General features: G+C 39.5%; 1 protein-coding gene across 1 annotated transcript in view; it reads left to right on the forward strand.

Moving 5' to 3' along the window:
• Positions 1 to 26552, forward strand: part of dcaf13 (ddb1 and cul4 associated factor 13) — a 75258-nt gene extending 48706 nt beyond the window's left edge. Inside the window, exons 9-11 of the mRNA XM_043688437.2 lie at positions 1099 to 1234; positions 18604 to 18767; positions 25992 to 26552. Coding sequence (XP_043544372.1) covers positions 1099 to 1234; positions 18604 to 18767; positions 25992 to 26079 — 388 coding nt within the window. The 3' untranslated portion in view covers positions 26080 to 26552. The remainder of the gene's footprint in view (positions 1 to 1098; positions 1235 to 18603; positions 18768 to 25991) is intronic.
• Positions 26553 to 27560: the final 1008 nt, after the last annotated feature.

Genomic DNA, 27560 nt, shown 5'->3' on the forward strand with positions numbered 1-27560 from the left:
TAAATGCCCCTAATGTATCTGACTCTACTACCACTGCTGGCAGTGCATTCCACACACCTACCACTCTCCTGTGTAAAGAACTGACCTCTGACATTTCTCCTGAACCTTCCTCCAATCATTTTAAAATTATGCCCTTGTGATAGCCATTTCTGCTGTGGAAGAAAATTTCTGACTACCCACTCTATCTATGCCTGTCATCATGTTGTACACCTCTATCAAGTTGCCCCTTGCCCTTCTTTGCTCCAATGAGAAAAGCCCTCCAGTCCAGTCCAGGCAGCATCCTGGTAAATCTCCTCTAAAGCTTCCACATGCTTCCTATGATGAGGTGAACAGAACCGAACACAATATTCCAAGACTTTGGGGAAAATTAGAAAAAGTCCAAGCTCAAGGCACTATATCTGAAGGCAAGAAGTATTCATGAATGTATTTTCGACAAAACAAAATGACATTGTATTTGCTCAAGATTCCTTTTAAACAATCCTGAATTGTTTAGAATCAGATGAAAATGGCAACTATTTAAATTTGCTGTTCACTGAACTTAATCAAGAGCCACTTTTAATCTAATAAAAGGGGTAAATGTAGGGGTATGGGTGGGTTGCGCTTCGGCGGGTTGGTGTGGACTTGTTGGGCCGAAGGGCCTGTTTTCACACTGTAAGTAATCTAATCTAATCTAATCTAAATGCCATAAGGAAAATGTTGTTGACTCATTTTCCTGTTGTCTAATTTCACAAATTTTGATTTTTTTTTAAATGTTCCTAAATACTCTTTGCAATATATAGAGATGTTTTATCTTGTATATGAACTAGATTCCACAGTTATTTAACTTATTGTTGTGCTGTAGAAAGGAATGACACAACAGCAATTTGTGCAGAAAAGTGTTCATATGTCATTTAGATGTAAAATTCCTGATATGTCATGCTTTTCTTGAAAATGTAGCACTCATGGTTATAAAATAGATGCCAATTTAGCATTTTATATTGCCTTCATTTATAATCACACCAATTGTGTGTTCATTTATTTCTGTCTTATTGATCCACTTTAAGCTTTCTTTCTTTCTTAGCATCATGTTTTGATAAATATAACATTTTTATCTTCTAGGGAGGTGTACCATACAAAACGTATGCAGCACGTGATGTGTGTAAAGTGGTCTGCTGATAACAAGTATATACTTTGTGGTTCTGACGAAATGAATATCCGTTTGTGGAAGGCTAATGCTTCTGAAAAGCTTGGTGTAGTAAGTTACAGTGTTTTAAAATATTTCTTCCAGTGTTCATTCTAAAATGAAATTACATCATTACTAATTCCTGATTTACAAGTGTTATACAGTAATCTTGTGATGTTTGCTTGTATGGTTATATATGATAGCATTCCTTTAAACTTTGTTATATGAAGAACTTGGCTGTATAAAATTGCAACGGTTCATTTTATACAATGGGTATGAATTATAGTGGAAAGTTCGAAACCAAATAAATTCTAACCCACAAAATACAGCAGTACTTCACAGGAGGCTCCACACCACTGAGGATGTTACCTAGAAAGGAGACGAAACGTCTGCAAGCCAAATTCGCAGCTCAGTGAAAATGCCCACAATTACTGCAACCGGCACCTGAGCTACAAATCTTTACACAAACCATGAATAATAATCGTTGTTAAGTACAGAATGTTGGTGCATGTTTTCTGTTACCATGGATCTTTCCAACAGACAAATTGGGGGCTCTGCATACTTTGATACCATTCTTAACTTTTGTGATGATTCCAGGATAATTGGGATTTTATTTCCAGCACTCTGTCCCACTAGTAAGACACTGTATCCACATGAAGATCCCATTGTGGAACTACTTTCTGCCACAGTTTAATTTGACCTACCCTTTCTGTAAGAAGGCATTTAGCACTTATTCAAAATTGCACAAAAAGTAAAAACGACGAGCTTGCATTTATATTACACGTTCCATGAATACAGGACAGGCCAAGGCTCTTCTTTCGAGATGGGAAATTTGCACAAAATGGCAGATTTCAACCATCCCAGTGTCGGAAATGTGCAATTTAAAATCTTGTATTTCTGACTATCCCCATTTTTAGAAAATAAATCTATCCATTTCATTGGTAGTTCCAATTTATTTCAAAACTGGCTGGAAATATTTATAACTGTCTAAATGTCAAAAGCTGCTTACTATGAGTAACTCTCATTGAATCTGACCATTTCTTTTTAACCTGACCAATCATGAAACTGCTTGCTTTCAGCAACAGACAGTTTTTTTTCTTCACTGCAGCTCTCTCATTTCGGTGAAGCGTTTGGCGCTGGGTTGGAAGTGAGGTTGCGAATGGAAAACTGATTCGGCTTGGGAAGGCATGAGTGAATAGAGGTCTGAGTGGGGATTGCAGGATGTGAGTGAATAATTGGGAGCAGGTTGTGTTAGTGGGAGATGAGGTGATTACAATCTGTGGGTGGGTAAGAGAAGGCTCTTGACTGACTTCTGTCATTGTGAAACATGGAGAGTTCGGTTGAAATCTACATGAGTACAGAAAATAATATTTTTATAAAGTATTATTTAAAACGCTTCACATATATGTTTATATTCATCACAGGAACATTATTAAAATGTACCAAGTGCGACATGCTGTTTTGATTTTGCTGGAGTCATCGAATCAGACAGTCATACAGTGCAGAAATAGACCCTTTGGTCCACCTAGTCCATTCCGACCAGGTTTCCTAAACTGAACTAGTCCCGTTTTCCTGCATTTGGCACTTCTCCCTCTATCCCTCTAAACCTCTCCTATCCGTGTACCTGTCCAATTGTCTTTTAAATGTCGCAATTGTACTTGCCCCTACCACTTCTTCTGGCAGCTTGTTCCGTATCTGCATTACCCTTTGTGAAAACATTTCCCCGCAGATCCCTTTTAACTCTTTCCTGTCTCAACTTAAACTGACCTCTAGATTTGGACTTACCTACCATGGGGAAAAGATCTTTGTATTTATTTTATCTATGTCCCTCAAGAAGATCACCCCTCAGCCTTCTACACTCCAAGGAAAGCAGTTCCAGCCTATCATATAAATTGACAAGACTTTTTCATGTGTGTAAATATAGAATTTATGGACATCACCTTTCAAGTGCAGCCTTTGATGCCCATCCTTAATGGCCTTTCAAAGGTGGTGATGAAATAAAATTGGATCACATTAGAAAATATTTGTGAAGAACTGCCATATTACTTCACTTCACCCAGCAAGATCATGTTTTATTATTGGTATGAATTTTCTGTATTATGTGCTTTAACTGCATTGAATGGTAAATTGCTAAGATTGTAAGATGTAGGATCAGAATTAGACCATTTGGCCCATTGAATCTGCTCTGCCATTCAATCATGGCTGATATGTTTCTCAACCCTATTCTCCTGCCTTCTCTCTTTAACCTTTGATCCCCTTACTTATCAATAACCTGTCTATCTCTGTTTTAAAAGATATTCAATGACATTGCCACAGAAGGCTATGTAGGATATGAGTTCCACAAATTCGCCACACTCTGGCTGAATAAATTTATCCCCATCTCAATTCTAAAGGATTGCCTCTTCACTCTGAGGCTGTGTCCTCCGGTCTTAGTCTCTGCTACGAGTGGAAACATGTTCTCCATGTTCATTGTATTTAAGCCTTGCAGTATTTCATAAGTTTGAATGAGATTGGCCACTTGTCTTTCTAAACTCCATCGAGTGCAGACCCAGAGTTTTCCACTGTTCTTCATACGATAAGTCTTTCATTGCCGGTATCATTCTCCTGAATCTCTTCTGGACTGCCTCCAAGAACAGCACATCTTCCCTTGGTTATTCAAAATGCAGTTTGATCAGAGGCTTATTACCTCAACAGTACATCCCTGCTCTTCTATGCTAGTCCTCTCAATGAATTCTAACATTGTATTAGCCTTCCTAAGGGCAGCACTGTGGTTAGCACTGTTGCTTCACAGCACCAGAGACCTGGGTTCAATTCCTGCCTCACGCAACTGTCTCTGTGGAGTTTGCACATTCTCCCCGTGTCTGCGTGGGTTTCCTCTGGGTGTGCCGGTTTCCTCCCACATTCCAAAAATGTGCAGGTTAGGTGAATTGGCCATGTGAAATTGCCCGTAGTATTAGGTGAAGAGGTAAATGTAGGGGAATGGGTCTGGGTGGGTTGCTCTTCGGAGGGTTGGTGTGGACTTGTTGGGCCGAAGGGCCTGTTTCCACACTGTAAGTAATCTAATCTAAATAAAAACTGCCAACTGAAACTGCACGTTACCCTTGAATCCTGAACTAGGATTCCCAAGTCCGTTCGTGCTTCAGATTGCCAAAGTCTTTCTAATTTAGAAAATATTCTACACATCTATTCTTCCTACCAAAGTGCTTAATCTCTCAGTTTGTCATATTGTATTCCACTTGCTGCCACTTTGTCCACTCTCCTCGCCTATCCAAGTCCTTCTGCAGTCTCCCTGCTTCCTCAGCAGTCACTGTCCCTCCACTTACCTTTTGTGTCATCTGCAGACTTAGCAACAATGCCCTTAGTTCCTTCATCCAAATCATTGATGTATAACATGAACGGTGGTGGTTCCAAAACTGACCTCCGTGGGACTCGACTAGCCACTGACTGCCATCCGGGAATAAAACCCTTTATACTCACTTTCTGTCTCTAGTCAGCTAATCTCTATCCATATCAGTACCTTGCCCCTAACATTATAATCTCTTATTTAGCAGCTTCCTTGTCTAAGATTACGTTTTACTGACTTTTAAACAGTAGTTTGCATTTGAATACTGTTTTAACATATAAAATAGTAATGCAAATAATGCAATATATATAAAACACAATATATTATAGTATAAAGTATATTATACTACTACAATACTTTATCGTATTGTTACACAATAGCTTTTAATAATTCCACAGATGCACTTATGGCCATCACCATTTCCATGTGGAGAACTATACATCCATGTGCAAAATCACCTCGTAGCATTTCTGTGGCTGGCATTGTAGGTGGCTGTAGGCAAGGAACATAGAAAAGATATGGACAGATTCAATGAGTGACAATGATTTGGTAAATGGGGAAAAATGTGGGAAATGTGAAAACTAGGGCAAAATAAAAAACATGTTGCAGGTCTTGGACACAGGGATCTGGATGCCTGAGTATGAGAGTGCTAAAAGTTAATATGCTGTTAGAGCACACAATTTGGAAAGCTAATGAAAAGATATTATTATTGTGAGAGGAATTGAATGTACAAGTAGAGGAATATATCCTCCTACGGGACATTGAGATCACTTAGAGACATACAGCATGGAAACGGACCTTTTCGGTCCAATCTGTCCATGCCAACCATGTTATCAAACTAAGTTAGTCCTACCTGCCTGTGCTGGGCCCATATCCCTTCAAACCGTTCTTGTTCATTAACTTGTCCAAATGCCTTTTAAACATTGTAACTGTACTGGTACCTGTATCCACCACATTCTCTGGTAGTTCAATCCGCACTTACTACGTAAAAAGGTTGTCCCTCATGTTCTTTTTAAATCTTTTTCCTCTCTCCTTTAAAAATAGGCCCACTAGTTTTGAATTACTGCCCTATTTGGATTACAGTGCCAAGTATTAGTCACCTTATTTAAGGAAAGATGCAAATATGTTGGAAATAGATCAGAAAATGTTTACCTGACTAATATCTGAAATGAATGAGTTGTCTTGCGAGAAAAGCTGGTTCAGCAAGGTTTGTATCCACTAAGTGAAGAACAAGAGTTGACTTAGTTGAAAACACAAGGTCCGAAGAGGTGTTGACATGGTATATGTAGAAAGAAAAATGTCTCCTGTTGTGGGATAATGTGGAACTAGGGGTCACTCTTTAAAATTATGGGTTGCCCATTCACAAAGATTAGATTAGATTAGATTAGATTACTTACAGTGTGGAAACAGGCCCTTCGGCCCAACAATCCACACCAACCCGCCGAAGCGCAACCCACCCATACCCCTACATTTACCCCTTACCTAACACTACGGGCAATTTAGCATGGCCAATTCACCTGACCTGCACATCTTTGGACTGTGGGAGGAAACCGGAGCACCCAGAGGAAACCCACTCAGACACGGGGAGAACGTGCAAACTCCACACAGTCAGTCGCCTGAGTCGGGAATTGAACCCGGGTCTCTGGCGCTGTGAGGCAGCAGTGCTAACCACTGTGCCACCGTACCGCCCTCAGAATTTTTTTTCTCTGAAGATTGAGTGTCTTTGGAACTCTGCTTCCACCACCCTTTCAGAAAGATTCTTTGAATATGTTTAAGACAACAGTAGATAAAGTCATATTAGGCAAGGGGGTGACACATCATCAGAAGTAGGTAGCCTTGAACACTCAGTATGATGGAGCAGATTTGAGGGTTTCATGGCCTATTCCTGATCCATGTTTATATGTAACACATCACCTATGCCAATACAAGTCTCTTTATACTCCTTGAAAACCAATTAATTTAATGAGCTAGTAATCACACAATCAACTCCAGAAAGGGGAACTGGAACAAAAACTAAATCAACCAAGGAACATATCAAGTTTAAAAATTAAGACATTGTAACTGATAGTGCACTGCAGCCCCGTGGCACCCACAAGTTGTGAAAGGTCTCTAATGTACTGGGCGGACATAGCATGCTCCCTTTCCAAGGGCACCTGACACGACATAACTGGAAAAGTGCAGATAGTCAAATAAACAATCCCTTCAGTGGTCGACCACCTAGACATCTTAGCAGTCACTTTGGCCAGGCTCAAACAGATTTGGAGATGGTTCACTGAGCTGCCTATTCACCTACACACTGGGTTGCAAAAGTATTGCTACATTCTTTTTGATTATCCAATAAACTAATTGCCCTTATGAGCCATCCTTTAAAGCGGCAATGTAACAAATGTGTCTAGCCAGCCAACTGCCCTGCCAAGATGTCAGAGTTGCTGTGATGACATATACATTTTCATGCATGTTTTAGTCTCTTTGTAATGGGCCGTAACTTCCACCTTCTATCCCTGACATATTAGACCAGGGATTTCTCAAGCTATTGATGCCAACCATTGCTATGTTGATGCTCAGTCTTTAAATTTCTGAAGTTAACCCTTCCAGGACACCTTACATCTTTACATTATTTTTCTATCTTCATTCTTCCTCTCTCAAGCCGTTGTTCTTTCTTTCCTCTTTTTTTTTTTGCCTCTGTATCTGATTTGACTTTTAGTTCATCCACTTCAGTTTGCCCCTTTTAGTTGTTCCTGTATTCTTGATTGTTTAATGGTGAAGTAAATAAAGTATTGGACTCATCGTTCATGGAGGTTTTGCCCTTGGTGCATCCATTCTCACTGAACCAAGCTATGCCATAGAGAAGTTTTGAGCTGAAGAATACATGATAACCTCTAAATAACAGCATATTCTGCAAAATACACAGCTCAGCAAGGTTTAGGCCTGGAGTTTGGACAGTGTTTGGTAATGAAGGGAGTTGTGGTGAAAATTTCATTACATTGCATGACATTACAAATTACATTGCTTTACAAATCAAGGTAAGGGTTTTATGGTGAATGGTATGGCCTTAAGAAGTGTAGTGGAACCAAGGGATCTTGGAGTTCAGGTTCACTGTTCTCTGAAAGTGGAGTCTTGGGTAGAAAGGGTGGTGAAGAAGGCTTTTGGCACACTTGCCGTATCAGTCAGGGCACTGAATATAGAAGTTGGGAAGGCTGCACTTGGAGTATTGTGTTTAGTTTTGGTCACCTCGTTAGAGGAAGGATGTTATTAAACTGGAAAGAGTGCAGAAGAAATTTACAAGGATGTTGCATGGACCCCATGGTCTGAGTTACAGGGAGAGGTTGGACAAGCTTAAAGCGTCCTTAAAGCGTAGGAGACTGAGGGGGGGGGGGGCCTTTTGAGATGTAAAATATCACAAGGCGTGGATAGGCTGAATGTCCTCAGTCTTTTTTCCAGGATGGGGAATCGTGGACTGGAGGGCATCAGTTTAAGGTTAGAGGGAAAAGAAGAAAAGGGAACCTGAGGGGTAACCTTTTTAAATAGAGTGTGGTACGTATATGGAATGAGCTGCCAGTGGAAGTGGTTGAGTTAGGTACATTATTTAAAATATTAGATAAAAAGACGAAGCTTGATCATCTGAACAACACGGGCGGCAGTATTTAATTCGGATAATTGAATGTTCAGATATTCGAACGCTGGATAACAGTTTAGCCAAGGATCAGGACCTTTCGATATTGTCCAGATAATCCGAAATTCAGATAATCGAATGCCGGATCATTGAGGTTCCTCTCTACATTGGATAGGAAAGAATTAGATAGATATGGGCCAAGTGCAGGGAAATGGGGTGAGCATGGGTGGACATCTTGGCTGGCATGGACCAGTTTGGGTCAAAGGGCTTGTCTCTGTGCTATTGCACACTGACTCTATTGGTTCCTATAAAGGTCATACTTCATTTCAAAGTTGATTATCTATACACATGTTCAGGTTTCAACTTCAAGCAGTTACTCCTGGATCAAACTCTTCCAAAGCTATAGCTTTCAGTATTCATTGTTAAAATGTACAACAAAAATTTATCTTTTTCCTGTCAAGCATCTTTAAGATATTTTTCTACACTAAAAGAATTATATAAAAAAATTAAAGTATGCTGCTTATTTATAAAATTATCTTGCAATATGCAACTATGTTGTTCAGGGCACAAAACCGAAGTAATTATATAAACTATGATTTGAAGTGCCTGATGTTTGAACCACTTTGAAATGGTCTATTTTCAACTTTCAGATAAAATGGAAGATAGCTAAAGGGACTGCTATAGCCCAGGAATCAGAATGCGCCCAGAACTGTGACTCCTATAACAACACCAACTGTACCTTTATGACCATGTTGCTTTGTCCACAATAGATTACGAGTGTCTGTCCCACATAGCCATGGTTTCACCCTAGCTACGTGCTCCTCCAAATTATACTTCCTCCCAACTATGTCCAATAATCTGACCTGATGGAAGACACAAATGGATAACCAGTTTTATTCCCCAAAGCAACATAGCCTGTTTTTGCCATGATTTACCTTGGTTTCTGAGATTGATTCAAACTAGCCACCAATGTTATTGGTCTGCACACTGACCATATCAAGCTGAAGTCTGTGACATTGCTCTAGTACAGGGAGTTTTAGCTGGAATGTCTCGAATGCCTGAGATTGTCACTTGATCAATGCATGTATTCTTCCTGATAGACTGGAACATTCAAATTCCACAGTGACAACTGAAAAATTGAAGATCAAGCAGTTATGTATAATCTGGAATAAAAACTAGAATCAGTAATGATTGACATGAAACCAATTTGTCATAAAATTTAAGTGGTTCTCTATTCTCCTTTAGGGATATCATATTTCCTTTTAAACACTTGTCGAACGACAGATTTGACTGACTTAAATGACTAAAGCCTTAAAACCATAACTGTGATTGACTTAGGATTGTTGCATTTAGTAACTATGAAAAATATACCTGCACATTATTCTCATCAGCAGTTTAGCAGAGTTTCCTGGCCTGATAATCTACTGATTATCTAGCAAAAAATTCCCACTTGGTTGCCCATGTTTTGAAGGCTTTCATAAATTACTTTATTGATGTTCTTTCTTTTTTGTCTAGAGAAGCATTGCAGTTGTACTTGATCAGCAGCAATTTCCTCTTCTTAAATAAATTGAATTAAAGAAAATCATTGCTTTTAATTATAATAAAAGCCCTTACAATTTAGATTGTTTTGACATTTTTCAGTAAAAAGAATCAGGCAGGATTTATTAAGACAAGAAGCTATTTAAGCAGACTTGGGGCGAAAATCAAGTTGACTGGATGGAGATGGATACGTTTATTTAACTGGTAATGGAATTTGGAGCTCCTTGTTGATTGAGGTGCAAAAGAGAAGGCTGCGAATTAATTAGAGTAAAATGATTTTTTTTTGCTTGGCAGATTTAAAAGGAACTCTATTACATTGTACCTAATACTGTGGTATTTTTCTGAGGTTAGTCAGTGTTATTAAAGAATTGCACTGGGAAGAATGTTACTTAAAAATGAAAGCAAACCTGTTTGGATATAATCCTTTTGAAAATTACTGTCATAAAGTACAAATTTGACAGTTTTTACTGATTTTCCTGTATCAATGAATTATTTTTAATTTAAAAAGCTGTAATTTGATGGGGTAATTCCAGAGGAGTTACTTTATAAATAATAGCTTCTATCAAAAGTCATTTGTCAAATTGGTGAACAGTTCTTCGGTACAAGTGTTTTGTGGAATTAATGATTGAAACTCGAGATTTATCTGGGGTGATCTGTTCAAAGACTTCAAGATATTAACAGGAAAAGTCAGGATAGATAAAGATTACATACATGGTTAGAAATTCTCGAACAGTGGACATGGTCTGCAACTCAGGGACAGTGTGCTTAGGAAAGATGTTAAGAAGCACTTCTACACACAAAGTGGGAGATGTTTGTAACTCTTCCATAAACGGCAGTGGATTCTGGATCTGTCATTAATTTTAAATCTGAGCTAGAAATGTTTTTGTTAAGGAAAGGTATTAAGGGATATAGGTTAAAGCAGGTTAATTCCCAAATCAACCATGATCTCCTTTTAATGGTGAAACCGGCTTGAGGGATTCAATGGCCTTTTCCTGTTCCTACATTCCTATGTAACACACCAAGGACAGAGGTCAGTGTGGGAACAAGGAGAATTAAAAGGACAAGTAGCAAAAAACTCGTGGTCATGCTTAGAGTTGCCAACTCTCGAAGCTTGCCCTGTAGCCTCTGGGAATTGAAGGTTAATCTCCAGGATGTTGGTGGTGGGGAAAAAAAAAGGTTTTGGAATAGCTGTGTACCTTACTCCTGGATTTGGAGTGATGTTGTTTACTTGTTATGAAATACATTGAAGATGGGCTGAAAAAATTATTTTTGGTGAATTAATAATAGTCATATGAAATAGGAGCAAAAGTAGATCATAGAACATAGAACATAGAACATAGAAGAATACAGCGCAGTACAGGCCCTTGGGCCCTCGATGTTGCGCCGATCCAAGCCCACCTAAACTACACTAACCCACTATCCTCCATATACCTATCCAATGCCCTCTTAAATGCCCATAAAGAGGGAGAGTCCACCAATGTTACTGGCAGGGCATTCCATGAACTAACGACTCGCTGAGTGAAGAACCTACCCCTAACATCAGTCCTATATCTACCCCCCCTTAATTTAAAGCTATGCCCCCTTGTAATACCCGACTCAATACGCGGGAAAAGGTTCATACTGTCGACCCTATCTAACCCCCTAATCATCTTGTACACCTCAATCAAGTCACCCCTAAACCTTCTTTTCTCTAGTGAAAACAGCCCCAAGTGCCTCAGTCTTTCCTCATACGATTTTCCTTCCATACCAGGCAACATCCTGGTAAACCTCCTCTGCACCCGTTCCAATGCCTCCACATCCTTCCTATGAAGGATCATTCGACCCTTCAAGCTTGTTCCACCATTTAATAAGTTCATGACTAATCCATTTGTATTTCAGGTTTCACATTCCCATTTTCTTCCAAAAACCTTTTGATTCTCCTGTTGAACAAAATTTTTGCGAACAGTCTTTAGCATATTCAATTATCATATTTCCTCCATATTCTGAGGTGAGAATTGCACAATCCTCTGAAAGAAGAAAATTCTCCTCATCACTGGTCTGAAAAAGCAACCCCTAATTTGAAAACACTGCTTTCAAATTCTGGTCTGGCCAATGAGGTAACATCCTTACCTCTCACTTTTTAATTGAAGCTACTCCTCAGTTAGCACTGCTGCCTCATAGCACCAGGTCCTGGGTTTGATTCCCACCTGTCTGTGTGGAGTTTGCACATTCTCCCTGTGTCTGCGTGGTTTCTTCCGGGTGCTCTGGTTTCCTCCCACAATCCAAAGATGTGCAGGTCTGGTGAATTGGCCATGCTAAATTATCGACAGTGTTAGGTGCATTATTCAGAGGTAAATATAGGGTAGCGGAATGGGTTGGGTGGGTTTTTCTTCAGAGGGGCAGTGTGGACTTGTTGGGCCGAAGGGTCTGTTTCCACACTGTAAAGAATCTAATCTAATCTACTAAACTCCAGTGAAAATAACCCCTTTATGTTGAAAATATACTTTCAAGGCAACCGTGAAATCCAGATATCAGTGTAGTAAGCCTACTGTGAATAAAGTTTCCAACACATTTGTATGCTTCCTTAAATTAGGATACACAAACAGGAGGCTAGAAGAACACAGCAAGCCTGGCAAGATCAGGAGGTGGAGAAGTCAATGGTTAGGGTGTAACTCTTCTTCCTAATTCTTCCGAATTACTTAAATTAGGAGACCAAAACTGCACACAGTATTCGAGATGTGATCTCACTAATGCTGTGTACAACTGAAGAATAGCATCCTTTTTATATTCAATTCCTTTTCATCATACAGGATAGCATATAGCAGCCTGCTTGACTACATGCGATACATCACATAATCAACAGAGAAGCCATTTAGCCCATTGTGGTAAAAACAATGACTGCAGATGCTGGAAACCAGATTCTGGATCAATGGTGCTGGAAGAGCACGGCAGTTCAGGCAGCATCGAGGAGCTTTAGCAAAATCGACGTTTTGGGCAAAAGCCCTTCATCAGGAATAAAGGCAGAGAGCCTGACGCGTGGAGAGATAAGCTAGGGGAAGGTGGGGGTGGGGAGAGAGTAGCATAGAGTACAATGGGTGAGTGGGAGAGGAGATGAAGGTGATAGGTCAGGGAGGAGAGGGTGGAGTGGATAGGTGGAAAAGGAGCTAGGCAGGTCAGACAAGTCCGGACAAGTCAAGGGGACTGGAAGTTTGAAACTAGGATGAGGTGGGGGAAGGGGAAATGAGGAAGCTGTTGAAATCCACATTGATGCCCTGGGGTTGAAGTGTTCTGAGGCAGAAGATGAGGCGTTCTTCCTCCAGGCGTCTGATGGTGAGGGAGCGGCAGTGAAGGAGGCCCAGGACCTCCCTCACATCCTGGCACTTTCCCCAGCCACCGCAGGAACTGTAAAACCTGTGCCCACACCTCCCCCCTTACCTCTAGTTTTTTCCACCACATTTTCAGGCAGTGCATTCTGTATCCTAACAATTATATTTTCTTGCATCACCTTTGCTCCTGTATCCTCTTGTTCCTTTTCATAAGAGGAGAACAGTTTACGCCTTTCCAGCCCACTCATGATTTTGAAAATCTCTATCAGATCTTATCTTAGCCATTTTCTCTGTTAAGAACAGTCCCAACCTCTTCAGTCTATCCTCTACTGGAATTCCTCATGCTTCGAAGCATTCTTGTCAATCGCTCCTGTAATCCCTCCAATGCATTCACATACTACTTATAATCGGGCATTCAGAACTATACATAATATCCCTCCAGCTGAGGCTTAAAGTGTCTGAGAATTTATTTGTTCTTTTATTTCATGCCCCTGTTAATAAAGTCAAGTATACTGTATGCTTTATTTACTGCTCTCTCCACCTACCACTCTTATTGACCTATGCCCATTCACATCCAGATCCCTGTGTTCCTGCATGCCATTTAGCAATGTACCCACAATTTTATATTCGCTTTCAATGTTCTTCCTGCCAAAATGTGTCCCCTCATACTTCTCTTCATTAAACCTCATCTGCAACGTCTCCACACGCTCCATGAACTTCACAATATCCACCCTGTCCTCATAGTTTACAGTACTTCCAAATTCTGTGTCATCCGCAATTGTGTATGTTTCCACCAAGCATAGTATTTTGCTTTTGCAAGAGTCTGCACTATTAAATGAATGGGGAAAAAAGTTGCTTTTCACTCTTGGAAAAGGAGCAAAGTTCACAAGATATAGGAGCAGAATTAGGCCATCTGACCCATAGAGTCTGTTCCACCATTCGATCATGGCTGATATACTCCTCACCCTCATTTTCCTACCTTCTCCCTGTAACCTTTCAGCCCATTACCAATGAAAAATCTGTCTAATTCCTTGAAGTTACTCACTTCCTAATATCCACCACACTTTGGGGTAGCAAATTCTACAGATTCACAAACCCCTTTGGAAGATGTAGTTTGTCCTCAACTCTGTTCTAAATTTGCTACCCCTTTATCATAAGATTATGACTTTACATCCTAGAATGCCCCACAAGAGGAAGCATTGGCTCGGCATCTACTTTATTCATATCTTTTATCATCTTGAATATCTCAATTTGATCTCCCCCCTTCTAAATTCCAGAGAGTATAGGCCTAAACTATTCAATCTCTCTTCATGTGACAAACCCCTCCTCCCAGGGGTCAATCTGGTGAGCCTCCTCTGAAGTGCCTCCCAATACCATTACATCTTCCCTCAAATAAGGGGACCAAAACTGCGCACAGTACTCCAGGTGTGGTCTCACCAATGTCTTGTACAGTTGCAACAATACTTTCTTACCTTTTTAAATTCTATTCCTTTAGCTATAAAAGCCAGCATTCCATTTGCTTTATTATCTGCTATATCTGCATGCTAGTTTTCTGTGGCTCATGAATGAGGCACCCAGATCCCTCTACATCGGAGCATCCCAAAATCACTCCCCATTTAGATAATAGGTTGTCTTTCCATTTTTTTTCACCCAAAATGCATGGTCTCATACTTATCCATATTAAACTCCATCTGTCACATTTTGGCCCACTATCCTATCTATACTCATTTGTAAGGTTCTTATTTCCTCATTGCAATGCGTTCTCAGTACATCAAGCAGCCTTATCAATTTGGTTATACGATTATTCCAATAAGCAGTAATGCATCTATCAATATCTCTTTTAAAAAAAAAAGCTATATGGTGGTGATGCTTAGACCAGCAATTGGGAGTAAAGTGATATAGTGCAATAAAAGTTGGGTCAGATCAGAAATTTTGGGGGTGGAGAGGGAGAGACCAAGTGTCAGAAGGCCTGTTAGCGTGAGTTTAGTGAGGGCTGGGGTTAGTGGTAATGGCAGCCCATCATAAGCAGGTTTCCACCTCCTTCTGACATGTCTCAATACAATAAAAATGACTGCTTGAGCTAACACTTAAATTTTTATTGTCAAATCCATAACACACTCACTCTCCTGCTTGTGATTATGGATTTACTGTTTACTCCACAGTTCCCGGTTGATGACCTTTAATCAGGATTGGAATCTGAGACATAGCTAATTGTTACTTACAAAAATATAAAATTTAACATTTAAAGGTGTACAACAACATTTCTGAACAGGTTGATTGGAAAATGTCATTTTTTTTAAAAAAAGGTTTGAGGTTGAAAGTAGTAATGAATGGTTGATTGGTGGAAAATTATACTGTAGTGTTCTCCAGTGGTTAGCACTAGGATCTTGTTTTATATGTGTCAATGATCAGCAGTAGGATCTCAAGGGCATTGTTTCAAAATTTTTCAATAGCATGTAACCTGAAAACTTAAGAAACAGACTTAAAGGACAGCATAGATATGCTATCGACAGACATCTGGCAGATGAAATTTAATACAGAGGTGATAATATGCATGATATTTTGGTCAGATGAATGAGAAGAGGTAATGTAAAGTGAGTACAGAAGAGCAATTTGGGGTTATATATCATCAAATTCTTAAACATGGCAGAATAATTTAAAAGGCTGTTTGAAATACCTTGCGGTATTGTTGGCTTTCTACCAGGGACACAGACTCAAGTATGAGTAGGTTATGCTAAGCCTTTATGAAACTCTAGTTCAGACTTGAGGTGATTCACTTTGGTAAGAGTAACAAAAAGATGGGGAACTGGGCTAATGGTCGGATACTTGGTAGTGTGGATGAGCAGAGGGATCTTGGTGTCCATGTACACAGATCTTTGAAAGTTGCCACCCAGGTAAATAGTGCGGTGAAGAAGGCATATGGCGTACTGGCTTTTATTGGTAGAGGAATTGAGTTCCGGAGTACTGAGGTCATGTTGCAGTTGTATAAGACTCTGGTGCGGCCGCATCTGGAGTATTGTGTGCAGTTTTGGTCGCCATATTATAGGAAGGATGTGGAGGCACTGGAACGGGTGCAGAGGAGGTTTACCAGGATGTTGCCTGGTATGGTAGAAAGATCGTATGAGGAAAGGCTGAGGAACTTGGGGTTGTTTTCATTGGAGAAAAGAAGGTTTAGGGGTGACTTGATAGAGGTGTACAAGATGATCAGGGGTTTAGATAGGGTCGACAGTGAGAATCTTTTTCCACGTATGGAGTCAGCTATTACAAGGGGGCATAGCTTTAAATTAAGGGGGGGTAGGTATAGGACAGATGTTAGGGGTAGGTTCTTTACTCAGCGAGTCGTGAGTTCATGGAATGCCCTGCCAGTAGCAGTGGTGGACTCTCCCTCATTATGGGCATTTAAGCGGGCATTGGATAGGCATATGGAGGATAGTGGGCTAGTGTAGGTTAGGCAGGCTTGGATCGGCGCAACATCGAGGGCCGAAGGGCCTGTACTGCGCTGTATTCTTCTATGTTCTATGTAAGACAAAAGATTCAGAGGAACAGAGTTTCGGTGGAGTTTTGGGAACAGGAGGGAATTACAAAGACATTTTTATACTCCAGTCACTTCAGCAAGTTGTTTTATTTCTCTGGTTCAGTTTGTATCCAGTTTTGTTGCTATGATTTATTTCGCTGGCTCTATTCCAAGTAACTAATAATTTCTATGTGCTACCATGAGGAAAAAACCTCTAATTATTCAGAACTTTGGTAAGGTGATTCAATGTGTTGTATTACAGGAATATAAAGAATACTCACGTTGATAAATATTAGTAATGAAGCAACTTAAAACCCTTATGTTGAACCTCAGGAGATGGGAGAGATACTAAATGAATATTTTGAATTAGTTTTTACTGTTTTTAAGAAAGAGGTTAGAGAACTCAAATATTGATGTTTTGGAAGCAGTTCACATTACAGAAGAGGAAGTGCTGGTCATCTTAGAAAATATAAAGGTGGATAAATTTCCAGTATATCCCAAGACTTAGTGGGAAGTTAGGGAGGAAACTGCGGGCTCATGCAGAAATATTTCTATCATCTATGAATATGTGAGGTGTCGAAAGATTGGAGAGTGGCAAATGTGCCATTGTTTAAGAAGGGATGTAAGGAGAAGCCTGGGAACTGTCGGTTTGTGAGTATGACTTCGGTGGTGGTAAGTCGTTGGAAATGATTATGAAAGATAGGATTTATCTGCATTTGGAGAGGCAAAGAATGATTAGGGATAGTCAGCATGCCTATTTGAGGGAAATAGTGTCTCTCAAACTTGATTGAGATTTTTGAGGAAGTAACCAAGAAGATTGATGAAGACAGTGTGGTGGACATTGTTTACTTGGATTTCAATAAAGCCTTTGACAAAGTTCCACAGGGTAGACTAATTAGCAAAGTTAGCTCACATGGGATTCAGGGTGAGTTTGCTAATTGGATACACAATAGAGTTAATGACAGGAAACAGTGATGGTGGAAGATTGTTTTCAGACTGGAGGCCTGTGACCAGCGGGGTTCCACAGGGATCGGTGCTGGGTCCACCTTCGTTTGTCACTTATATACACGATTTAGTTGAGACTGTGGAAAGCATGGTTAGTAAGTTTGCAGATGATACCAAGACTGGTGGTAAATGGACTGTAAAGAAGATTATCTAAGATTACAAAGAGATCTTGATCATTTGGGTTAGTTGGCTGCAGAGTGACAAATGGAGTTTAATTTGAATAAATGTGAGGTATTTTGGGAAAACAAACAAGGACAAGACTTATATAATTAAAGGTATGAGCTTGGGCATTGTTGTAGAACAGAGACACCTAGAAGTTCAGGTAAATAATTTTTTGAAGTTTGCATCACATGTAAATAAGATGGTTAAGGCATCTAGCATGCTTGCTCAGGTCTTTGAATATAGGTGTTGAAATGTTACGTTGTGGTTGTACAGGACTTTGGTGATGCCTCTTCTGGCTTACTCTGTCCAGTTCTGGTCACCCTGTTATGGGAAGTCTATTATTAAGCTGAAGAGTGGTCAGAAGGGATTTAAGAGGATGTTGCTGGGAATGGAGGGTTTGAGTTATAGGGAGAGACTGGGTAGGCTGGGACTCTTTTCACTGGAGAGTAGGAGGTTAAGAGGTGACCTTAGTGGTTTATAAAATAACAAAGAGTACAGATAAGGTGAATGGCAGGTTTCTTTCCATGGGATGGAGGTTTTCAAGATTAGGGGGCATATTTTTAAGGCAAGAGGAGAAAGATTTTAATAAAGATATGAGACTATTTTGTTCTGCAGAGTAGTTCATATGGGGAGTGAACTTCCAGAGGAAAGGGTGAATATGGCTACAGTTACAATGTTTAAGTACATTTAAGAGGAAATGTTTGGAGGGATATGAACTAGGCACAGGCAGGTAGGACAAGATTATTTCAAGATTATGGTTGGCAAGGTCTAGTTGATCCAAAGGGTCTGTTTCTGTGCTGTATTATTCTAATGACTTTATAACTAAAATAACAATTAGCAATGGGGGTGAAGAGATGTGAAGCTTGAAATTCCGAACCTGAAAAACGTACTTGCATTATGTTCTTGAATAATATGTATAACATTTTTGTTGCATTTATATCATTTATTTTACTGCTTTAGCTTTCACCAAGAGAAAAAGCTAGTTTGAACTACAACCAAAAACTGAAAGAAAAATTCCAGCATCACCCTCACATCAAACGCATAGCCCGTCACCGCCATTTGCCGAAAATGATTTACAGTCAGTCAAAGGAACTCCGTATCATGAGGGAAGCTCGTCGCAGAAAGTATGTTTCACAACCTAGTATTCTAAAAATTATCTTTACTATACCTAAATCTTATTTTGAATCTGTTATAGTTAAAATGTTGTTAAAATCTCAAAATGTACTATTACAAAACTTTTTTTCCAAAATAGCCAAAGGTGAGCCTTTCATTATTAAAGTCTAAGAGGGGATTATCATCACAGGAGGGAGTATGAGTTTGGAACCTCAAGAACATACCCACCTCATGTATTTCAAATCTCTCTGGTGGAGTTAATGGAAGGAAAATGCTTTCATAAAATGACGGCAATAAAGGAGAAAATTGTTCAGTATACTTCACCTACAAAGTGATACAAACCACAAATGAGCAACTAATGGTGTGAGCCATAAATTATTTAGATCATTGTAACCAAAAAACAGCATTTTTTACTTTGTTTAATCTGTACTTTCTGCATTCTGTACACCGCTTTACCATTGGTCTGCTCAGGTTAAATTGACTGACGTAATCACTTTATAATCAATCATCTATATAATCTACAGATCATCTGCATTTTTAATGTCAGGGTCCAGCTGGGTTGAGATGCAGATCTTCTTGTGTCCGGCAATGTTCTATAGCACTAGTCAATTCTCAGATTTTAATTTTTTCCCATTGGAATAGCAGGGAAAACGTATTACGTAAAGTGATAATTATAGTATTGGAAAGTTTTAAATGATTGGTAATGACAAAAAGATGCAACAGGAAAATAAAATAATTGTTTCTGTACCACGGCTGATAATACTTGTAGTTGCATGGACTTGAGCAACATATAGAAACATAGGAGATAGCAGCAGGAGGAGGCCATTCGGCCCTTCGAGTCTGCTCCGCCATACATCACGATCATGGCTGATCGTCCAACTCAATAGCCTGATCCTGCTTTCTGTCCATAACCTTTGATCCCATTCACCCCAAGCGCTGTATCTAGTTGCCTCTTGCATGCATTCAACGTTTTGGCATCAACTACTTCCTGTGGTAATGAATTCCATAGGCTCATGACTCTTTGAAGAAATGTCTCCTCGTCTCTGTCCTAAATCCTCAGACCCCTGGTTCTGATCACACCACCATCAGGAACATCCTCCCTGCATCTACTGTCTAGTCCTGTTAGAATTTTAAAAATCTCAATGAAATCAATCGTCTGAACTCCACTGAAACCAATCCTAACTTAGTCAGTATCTCCTCATAAGTAAGTCCCGCCATCCCCTGAATAAGCCTGGTAAACCTTTGCTGCACTCCCTCGAGAACAAGAGCATCCTTCCCTGGAAAAGGAGACTAAAACTGCATACAATATTCTAGATGTGGACTCGCCAAGACCCTGTATATCTGCAACAACACATCCCTCCTCCTGTACTCAAAACCTCTTGCAATAAAGGCCAACATACCATTTGCCTTCTTGACCGCCTGCTACACCTGCATGTCTACCTTCAGCAGCTAGTGCGCAAGGGCACCCAGGTCCTCTCCCAATTTACAGTCATTCAGGTAATAATCTGCCTCCTTGTTTTTGCTTCCAAAGTGAATAACCTCATCTGCCATTGATTTGCCCACTCACCCAACCTGTCCAGATCATGCTAAAGGATCACTGCATCCTCATCACAGTTCATTATCCCACTCAATTTGGTATCATCTGCAAACTTTGCGATGTTATATTTTGTTCTTGCATACAAATCATTAGTATATATTGTGAATAGCTGGGGCCCTAGCACCGATCCTGTGGCACCTGACCACTAGTTACTGCTTGCCAATTTGAAAATGATCCATGAATTCCCGCTCTTTGTTTCATCTCTGCCAACCAGTTTTCTATCCATCTCAATACACTTGCCCCAATCCCATGTGCTTTAAGTTGCACAATAATCTCTTATGTGGGACTGTATCAAACACTTCCTGAAAGACCAAATATACCACATTGTCTGGCTCCCCATTGTCAACTCTACTGAATCCCTCCAGTTGGGTTTATTGTTCTAGCCACTATATCCAAATGATTCTTATCACAAATCTTCAACCAGCAGCTGAAAAAGGAATGCAAAAGTATTGTTTTTTTTCCCCCAATTACATTAATTTAAATTAACTAGAACTTATTTGCTGAATAGATCCTTACTTGCTTTTAGCACTTCTGTGTGATCAGAGTGAAATAGATGATTAAGTGCTCCAACCTAAGAAATTTGATCTTTTACTGAAGGTGGAGGTTATGCTTGATCCTTCACTCATTATCCCAAAGGTTTTTTTTGTATGAGCGACAACATGCTTCTTACAATATGAGGCGGGTACAGCTGAGAACAGAAGTGAGTCAAGGCAGGCAGGGACAAGGTAGGACTAATAAATTAAACTACATTTACTTCAATGCAAAGGGCCTAATCGGGAAACCAGATGAACTCAGGGCATGTTTAGGAACTTGGGACTGGGATATCATAGCAATTACAGAAACATGGCTCAGGGATGGGCAGGACTTGCAGCTTAATGTTCCAGGATACAAATGCTACAGGAAGTATAGAAAGGGAGGCAAGAGAGGAGGGGAGTGGCATTTTTGATAAGGGATAGCATTACAGCTGTGCTGAGGGAGGATATTCCTGGAAATACATCCAGGGAAGTTATTTGGGTGGAACTGAGAAATAAGAAAGGGATGATCACCTTATTGGGATTGTATTATAGACCCCCTAATAGTCAGAGGGAAATTGAGAAACATACTTGTAAGGAGGTCTCAGCTATCTGTAAGAATAATAAGGTAGTTATGGAAGGGGATTTTAACTTTCCAAACATCGACTGGGACTGCCATAGTGTTTAGATGGAGAGGAATTTCTTAAATGTGTACAAGATAATTTTCTGATTCAGTATGTGGATGTACCTACTAGAGAAGGTGCAAAACTTGACCTACTCTTGGGAAATAAGGCAGGGCAGGTGATTGAGGTGTCAGTGGGGCAGCACTTTGGGGCCAGCGACCATAATTCTATTCATTTTAAAATTGTGATGGAAAAGGATAGACCAGATCTAAAAGTTGAAATTCTAAATTGGAGAAAGGCCAATTTTGATGGTATTATGCAAGAACTTTCGAAAGCTGATTGGAGGCAGATGTTCGCAGGTAAAGGGATGGCTGGAAAATGGGAAACCTTCAAAAATGAGATAACAAGAATCCAGAGAAAGTATATTCATGTCAGGGTGAAAAGGAAGGCTGGTAGGTATAGGGAATGCTGGATGACTAAAGAAATTGAAGGTTTGGTTAAGAAAAAGAAGGAAGCATATGTCAGGTATAGACAGGATAGATCGAGTGAATCCTTAGAAGTGTATAAAGAAAGTAGGAGTATACTTAAGAGGGAAATCAGGAGGCAAAAAGGGGACATGAGATAGCTTTGGCAAATAGAATTAAGGAGAATCCAAAGGGTTTTTACAAATATATTAAGGACAAAAGGATAACTAGGGAGAGAATAGGGCCCCTCAAAGATCAGCAAGGCGGCCTTTGTGTGGAGCCACAGAAAATGGGGCAGATACTAAATGAGTATTTTGTATCAGTATTTACTGTGGAAAAGGATATGGAAGATAGAGACTGTAGAGAAATAGATGGTGATATCTTGCAAAATGTCCAGATTACAGAGGAGGAAGTGCTGGGTGTCTTGAAACAGTTAAAGGTGGATAAATCCCCAGGACCTGATCAGGTGTACCCGAAAACTCTGTGGGAAGCTAGAGAAGTGATTGCTGGGCCTCTTGCTGAGATATTTGTATCATTGATAGTCACAGGTGAGGTGCCGGAAGACTGAAGGTTGGCAAATGTGGTGCCACTGTTTAAGAAGGGCGGTAAAGACAAGCCAGGGAACAATAGACTGGTGAGCCTGACCTGAGTGGTGGGCAAGTTGTTGGAGGGAATCCTGAGGGACAGGATTGATTCGGGATAGTCAACATGGCTTTGTGCATGGAAAATCATGTCTCACAAACTTGATTGAGTTTTTTGAAGAAGTAACAAAGAAGATTGATGAGGGCAGAGCAGTAGCTGTGATCTGTGTGGACTTCAGTAAGGCTTTCGACAAGGTTCCCCATGGGAGACTGATTAGCAAGGTTAGATCTCATGGAATAAAGGGAGAACTAGCCATTTGGATACAGAACTGGCTCAAAGATAGAAGACAGAGGGTGGTGGTGGAGGGTTGTTTTTCAGACTGGAGGCCTGTGACCAGTGGAGTGCCACAAGGATCGGTGCTGGGTCCTCCACTTTTTGTCATTTACATAAATGATTTGGATGTGAGCATAAGAGGTACAGTTAGTAAGTTTGCAGATGACACCAAAATTGGAGGTGTAGTGGACAGTGAAGAGGGTTACCTCCGATTACAACATGATCTGGACCAGATGGGCCAATGGGCTGAGAAGTGGCAGATGGAGTTTAATTCAGATAAATGCAAGGTGCTGCATTTTGGGAAAGCAAATCTTAGCAGGACTTATACACTTAATGGTAAGCTCCTAGGGAGTGTTGCTAAACAAAGCGACTTTGGAGTGCAGGTTCATAGATCCTTGAAAGTGGAGTCGCAAGTAGACAGGATGGTGAAGAAGGCGTTTGGTATGCTTTCCTTTATTGGTCAGAGTATTGAGTACAGGAGTTGGGAGGTCATGTTGCGGCTGTTGGTTCGGCCACTGTTGGAATATTGTGTGCAATTCTGGTCTCCTTTCTATCAGAAAGATGTTGTGAAACTTGAAAGAGTTCAGAAAAGATTTACAAGGATGTTGCCAGATTTGGAGGATTTGAGCTACAGGGAGAGGGTGAACAGGCTGGGGCTGTTTTCCCTGGAGCATCGGAGGCTGAGGGGTGACCTTAAAGAGGTTTACAAAATTATGAGGGGCATGGATAGGCTAAATAGACAAAGTCTTTTCCCTGGGGTGGGGGGAGTCCAGAACTAGAGGGCATAGGTTTAGGGTGAGAGGGGAAAGATATAAAAGAGACCTAAGGAGCAACTTTTTCACGCAGAGGGTGGTAAGTGTATGGAATGAGCTGCCAGAGGAAGTGGTAGAGGCTGGTACAATTGCAACATTTAAGAGGCATTTGGATGGGTTAATGAATAGGAAGGGTTTGGAGGGATATGGGCCGGGTGCTGGCAGATGGGACTAGATTTGGTTGGGATATCTGGTCGGCATGGACAAGTTGGACCGAAGGGTCTGTTTCCATGCTGTACATCTCTATGACTATGCTTAAAACCATGCCTTGCACTTTTTAGATGGAATTTTGAACCCAAATCTATGCTAGGCTTTGCTGGAACTTAGTTTGAATCCCTCTAGTCTGGTTTATCATTCTAGCCAAGATACCCAAACTATTCTTATCAAACTTACAAGTAACTTCCTTTATGGATATGACAAATATAAAATTTGTCACCTTTTGCATCCTACCTAACTTGTCTGTTACCTTTGCCTTTGGTTTAGTTGATCTCCTCCTTCCTCCCTCTGTTCCTTTCCATTGGGTGGGTCTACACTTCCTTGATTTCATTCTTGTCTATCTCATCATAGGCAAAGAATCATATGCAATTACTCCCATGCCCATTTCCATACTGTAACCTTCGTTATTCCCCAAGAATCTAACTTTCGTTTTCTCCACTCAAACATTACCGAGGCCAAGAATCACGTGCCCTGATTCAGTTTGGCCAACTTAGCACACCTTTTATACATAGGGTTTACCTGTTCTGTCTGACCTTTAAAATCTTGGGATAAACCTGAAACATAAATCCCAGCATGGCCAGCTTTTTAGATAAAAGTGCTTGTAGTATGTAACAGGAACAGATAATGCACTAGGTTACAGTTTTTCACAAGACAAGCTCCCCGAAATCCAAATTCGCCTGTATTTCCATGTGTTAATATACAAGCACACACATGGGATTTGTATTAACATATGAATTCAGGTTAGTGTGCACACATCTGAATATAGGTAAAAACAAGGACTGCAGATGCTAGAAACCAGAGTCTAGATGAGAGTGGTGCTGGGAAAGCACAGCAGGTCAGGCAGCATCCGAGGAGCACATCTGAATATGTGCAGATATTTATTTTATGCAGGTTAGCATATATGTGAACCCATATTATACTGCTGAATGTGCAGGTAAATACGCCAGCTGCAAGAGAATAGGAGGTATAAAGATAGTGGTGTCTATCCTTCCTTATTTAGCAATTTGTAAAATATTTGTTGATATTAATCAGGCAGTTTTAAAAGCTAAAACACAACACTATGTAGGATTCCTCTAATTTGACCTGAGACTTGTTTCAGCAGTAAACTGAATTATAAATTCTACTAAACTAAATTGAATTGACAAACTACCCTGTGCCATTTCAGAGTTCCATTCTCCTCTGTGACTCTATAACTCTACTTGAATTGACATATCAGTCTTCAGTTATATTTGCTGTTAGTTTTGTTTTCCATAATTATGTTAATCCAGCAGGGCCCCGTCAATATTTGTTATGACCACACTGATTTTTATATTATGGGCTTTCAATTTAACTGCGGTTTCAATTCCCACTTCAAGTGGTCAGTCTGGTACCAGTAGGCCAAAAAACATTGAGGTATGAAAAATTGGGATAAAGCAAGTTAAATTTTTTAAATATTGCGTAGCAAGACATAGACCTCTACAGAATACAAGCTAATCAGTCTCATGGATTAGTGTTGCTGTTGATTTGTACTCTGAACAAGCCTCCTACTACTTTAAACAGGCTTCCTCTCACCAGCAGTCCCTACACCATACTTTTCTGATCCAAAAATGGCTACCACACAATGGCTAAACTCTCAGCCATTGTGTGGTAGCAAGGACCATATCTGTGATGTTGTTGAGTAAGGAATTTTCTCCTATATTCTTATTTTACTGGTGACCGTTTTATATTTATCATCTCTGGTTTTGTATATCCTCAAGTAGAAATGCCTTCTGTATGGAGGGATTTGATAGGATAGATGCTTATAAGAAAAAGACATTGGCTAGTCTTTGCAGAAAGAAGCTAGGATGGGGCTTGATATGGGTTTGTGATAACTGTTTGCGGGAAGTATTCATACTGCACAATCCCATTAACCATCACATTCCACAAGATTTCTGTTGGCACTTGTAGAATGTCATTTCACCAGTCAAGACATTATTGTTTGTTTTAATTGATAAACTAAAGTAGACTTTTCTATGTATAACTTTTGATCTCTTTAAAATAAGTTGTCACAATTTGTTGCAGTTACGGAAGTATATTCATGTTTATTATGGCTCATTACAAGCTCACTTTTCTTTCAGGGAATTGAATCGGCGCAAGCACAGAAAACCAGGCTCTGAACCATTTGTGTCCGAGAAGAAGAAGCATATTGTGGCTGTGGTAAAATAGTTTTTCTCTGAGAACAAAACATATTAAGCATTGGATAAGATTACAGAAGTAATTTTGTTAAAACTGGATGGGAGGTAAAAGTAATGTTGCCTCAGTCCTGCAGATACTCATTTCAGAAATTGGGATAAACATTAGAAATATATCTTCATAAATAATTTTATGTATAAGCTGTTTCAATGGACATATTTAAATTATCTGGATATAAATTTTCTAGTAATGTATCATGTGGAACTAAAACTATGCCAACCATCTAGCAACTGAGAACTTTTTATATTATTAAAGCCTCTGCTCAATAGTTTCTAGAAATTCTATTCCTATCTATTAATGGTAGTAATATTAAAGTATAAAGTCAAGATAATTGAATTCTAAAATTGAAATGATTGTTATTATTTCTTTCAGTGTTATTCAAATAGTCTTGGAAAACCTTTTTAATGATTTAATTGACAAATAAATGAAAATGTTTAAGTATCTGATTCACATTTTGTGATTTGTCTTTTGACCAAATGATTTTTTCACTCTTTCTAGCCCTCTCTTCCATAAAAATTCAAACTTATACCAATCATTTCATATACTGATAAACATGGAAAGATGCATTTAGTATGTTTATTTAATATTATGCATTTATTATCTTTAACATTATGGATACTTTGAAAAGAATTATCGATAGATGCATTCTCTGGAGGCAAGTAAACTAATCACACACAAAACCTGGAACATTAAAATTTTTGATGTTTCCTTTTTATCTCCTCCACTAATGCAAAATATAAAAATATAAAATGTATGAGCATGCCCTAATCAGTTATGGTTCAAGTCCCATCATGTCAAGAATCATAATCCTGACACTACAGGACACTATTACTTCTGTGTCAGTTATGACCCAGTATAGGAAAGTGTATATTTCATTTCAAGATTATTTTGAAGTAAAATGTTCTGCACAGCATTTCCAAAGGCGTTTAACTATTTCCAAAGAAGAAGAAGAGTGCTGATTTAGTATAGTTGAGACTCAGATCAATAGACTTTTGGTCTCATTAAAAGCAAAGGATAAGACAAACCATCTGGGAAGTGAAGTTGAGGCAGAAGATGATGATAAAAATCATTTTGAATTGTGGAATAAACTCAAGAGGCCCTATGATCTACCTATTTTTATGTTCATAAATATCTAAGATCTGATTATTACTATAAATGGAATCAAACCTGAATGGATATTGATGAGAGGTTAAATGTAATGTGTGTATTTAAATCTGTGACTAAATCCTTATAAAGCAAAGGATGAGCTATAATATGCTAATTGATGCAAAAACAATTTTCATTTAAATAGCACTTGTGACATAGTGAAACATACCAAGATGCTTGATTTTCATTTTATTGTCCAAGCAGAAAATTTCATCCGCAAGTTCATTTTGGGCACTGCTCATTTCCTGAAAAATTTCATACAAGTAATTAACAACAATGACCCCATTCTCATTTATATATCGGCTCTT

This window comes from Chiloscyllium plagiosum, unplaced genomic scaffold (assembly GCF_037043375.1).
Source record: "Chiloscyllium plagiosum isolate Xiang-an unplaced genomic scaffold, Cpla_swu_hap1 HiC_scaffold_4, whole genome shotgun sequence".
NCBI lineage: Eukaryota > Metazoa > Chordata > Chondrichthyes > Orectolobiformes > Hemiscylliidae > Chiloscyllium > Chiloscyllium plagiosum.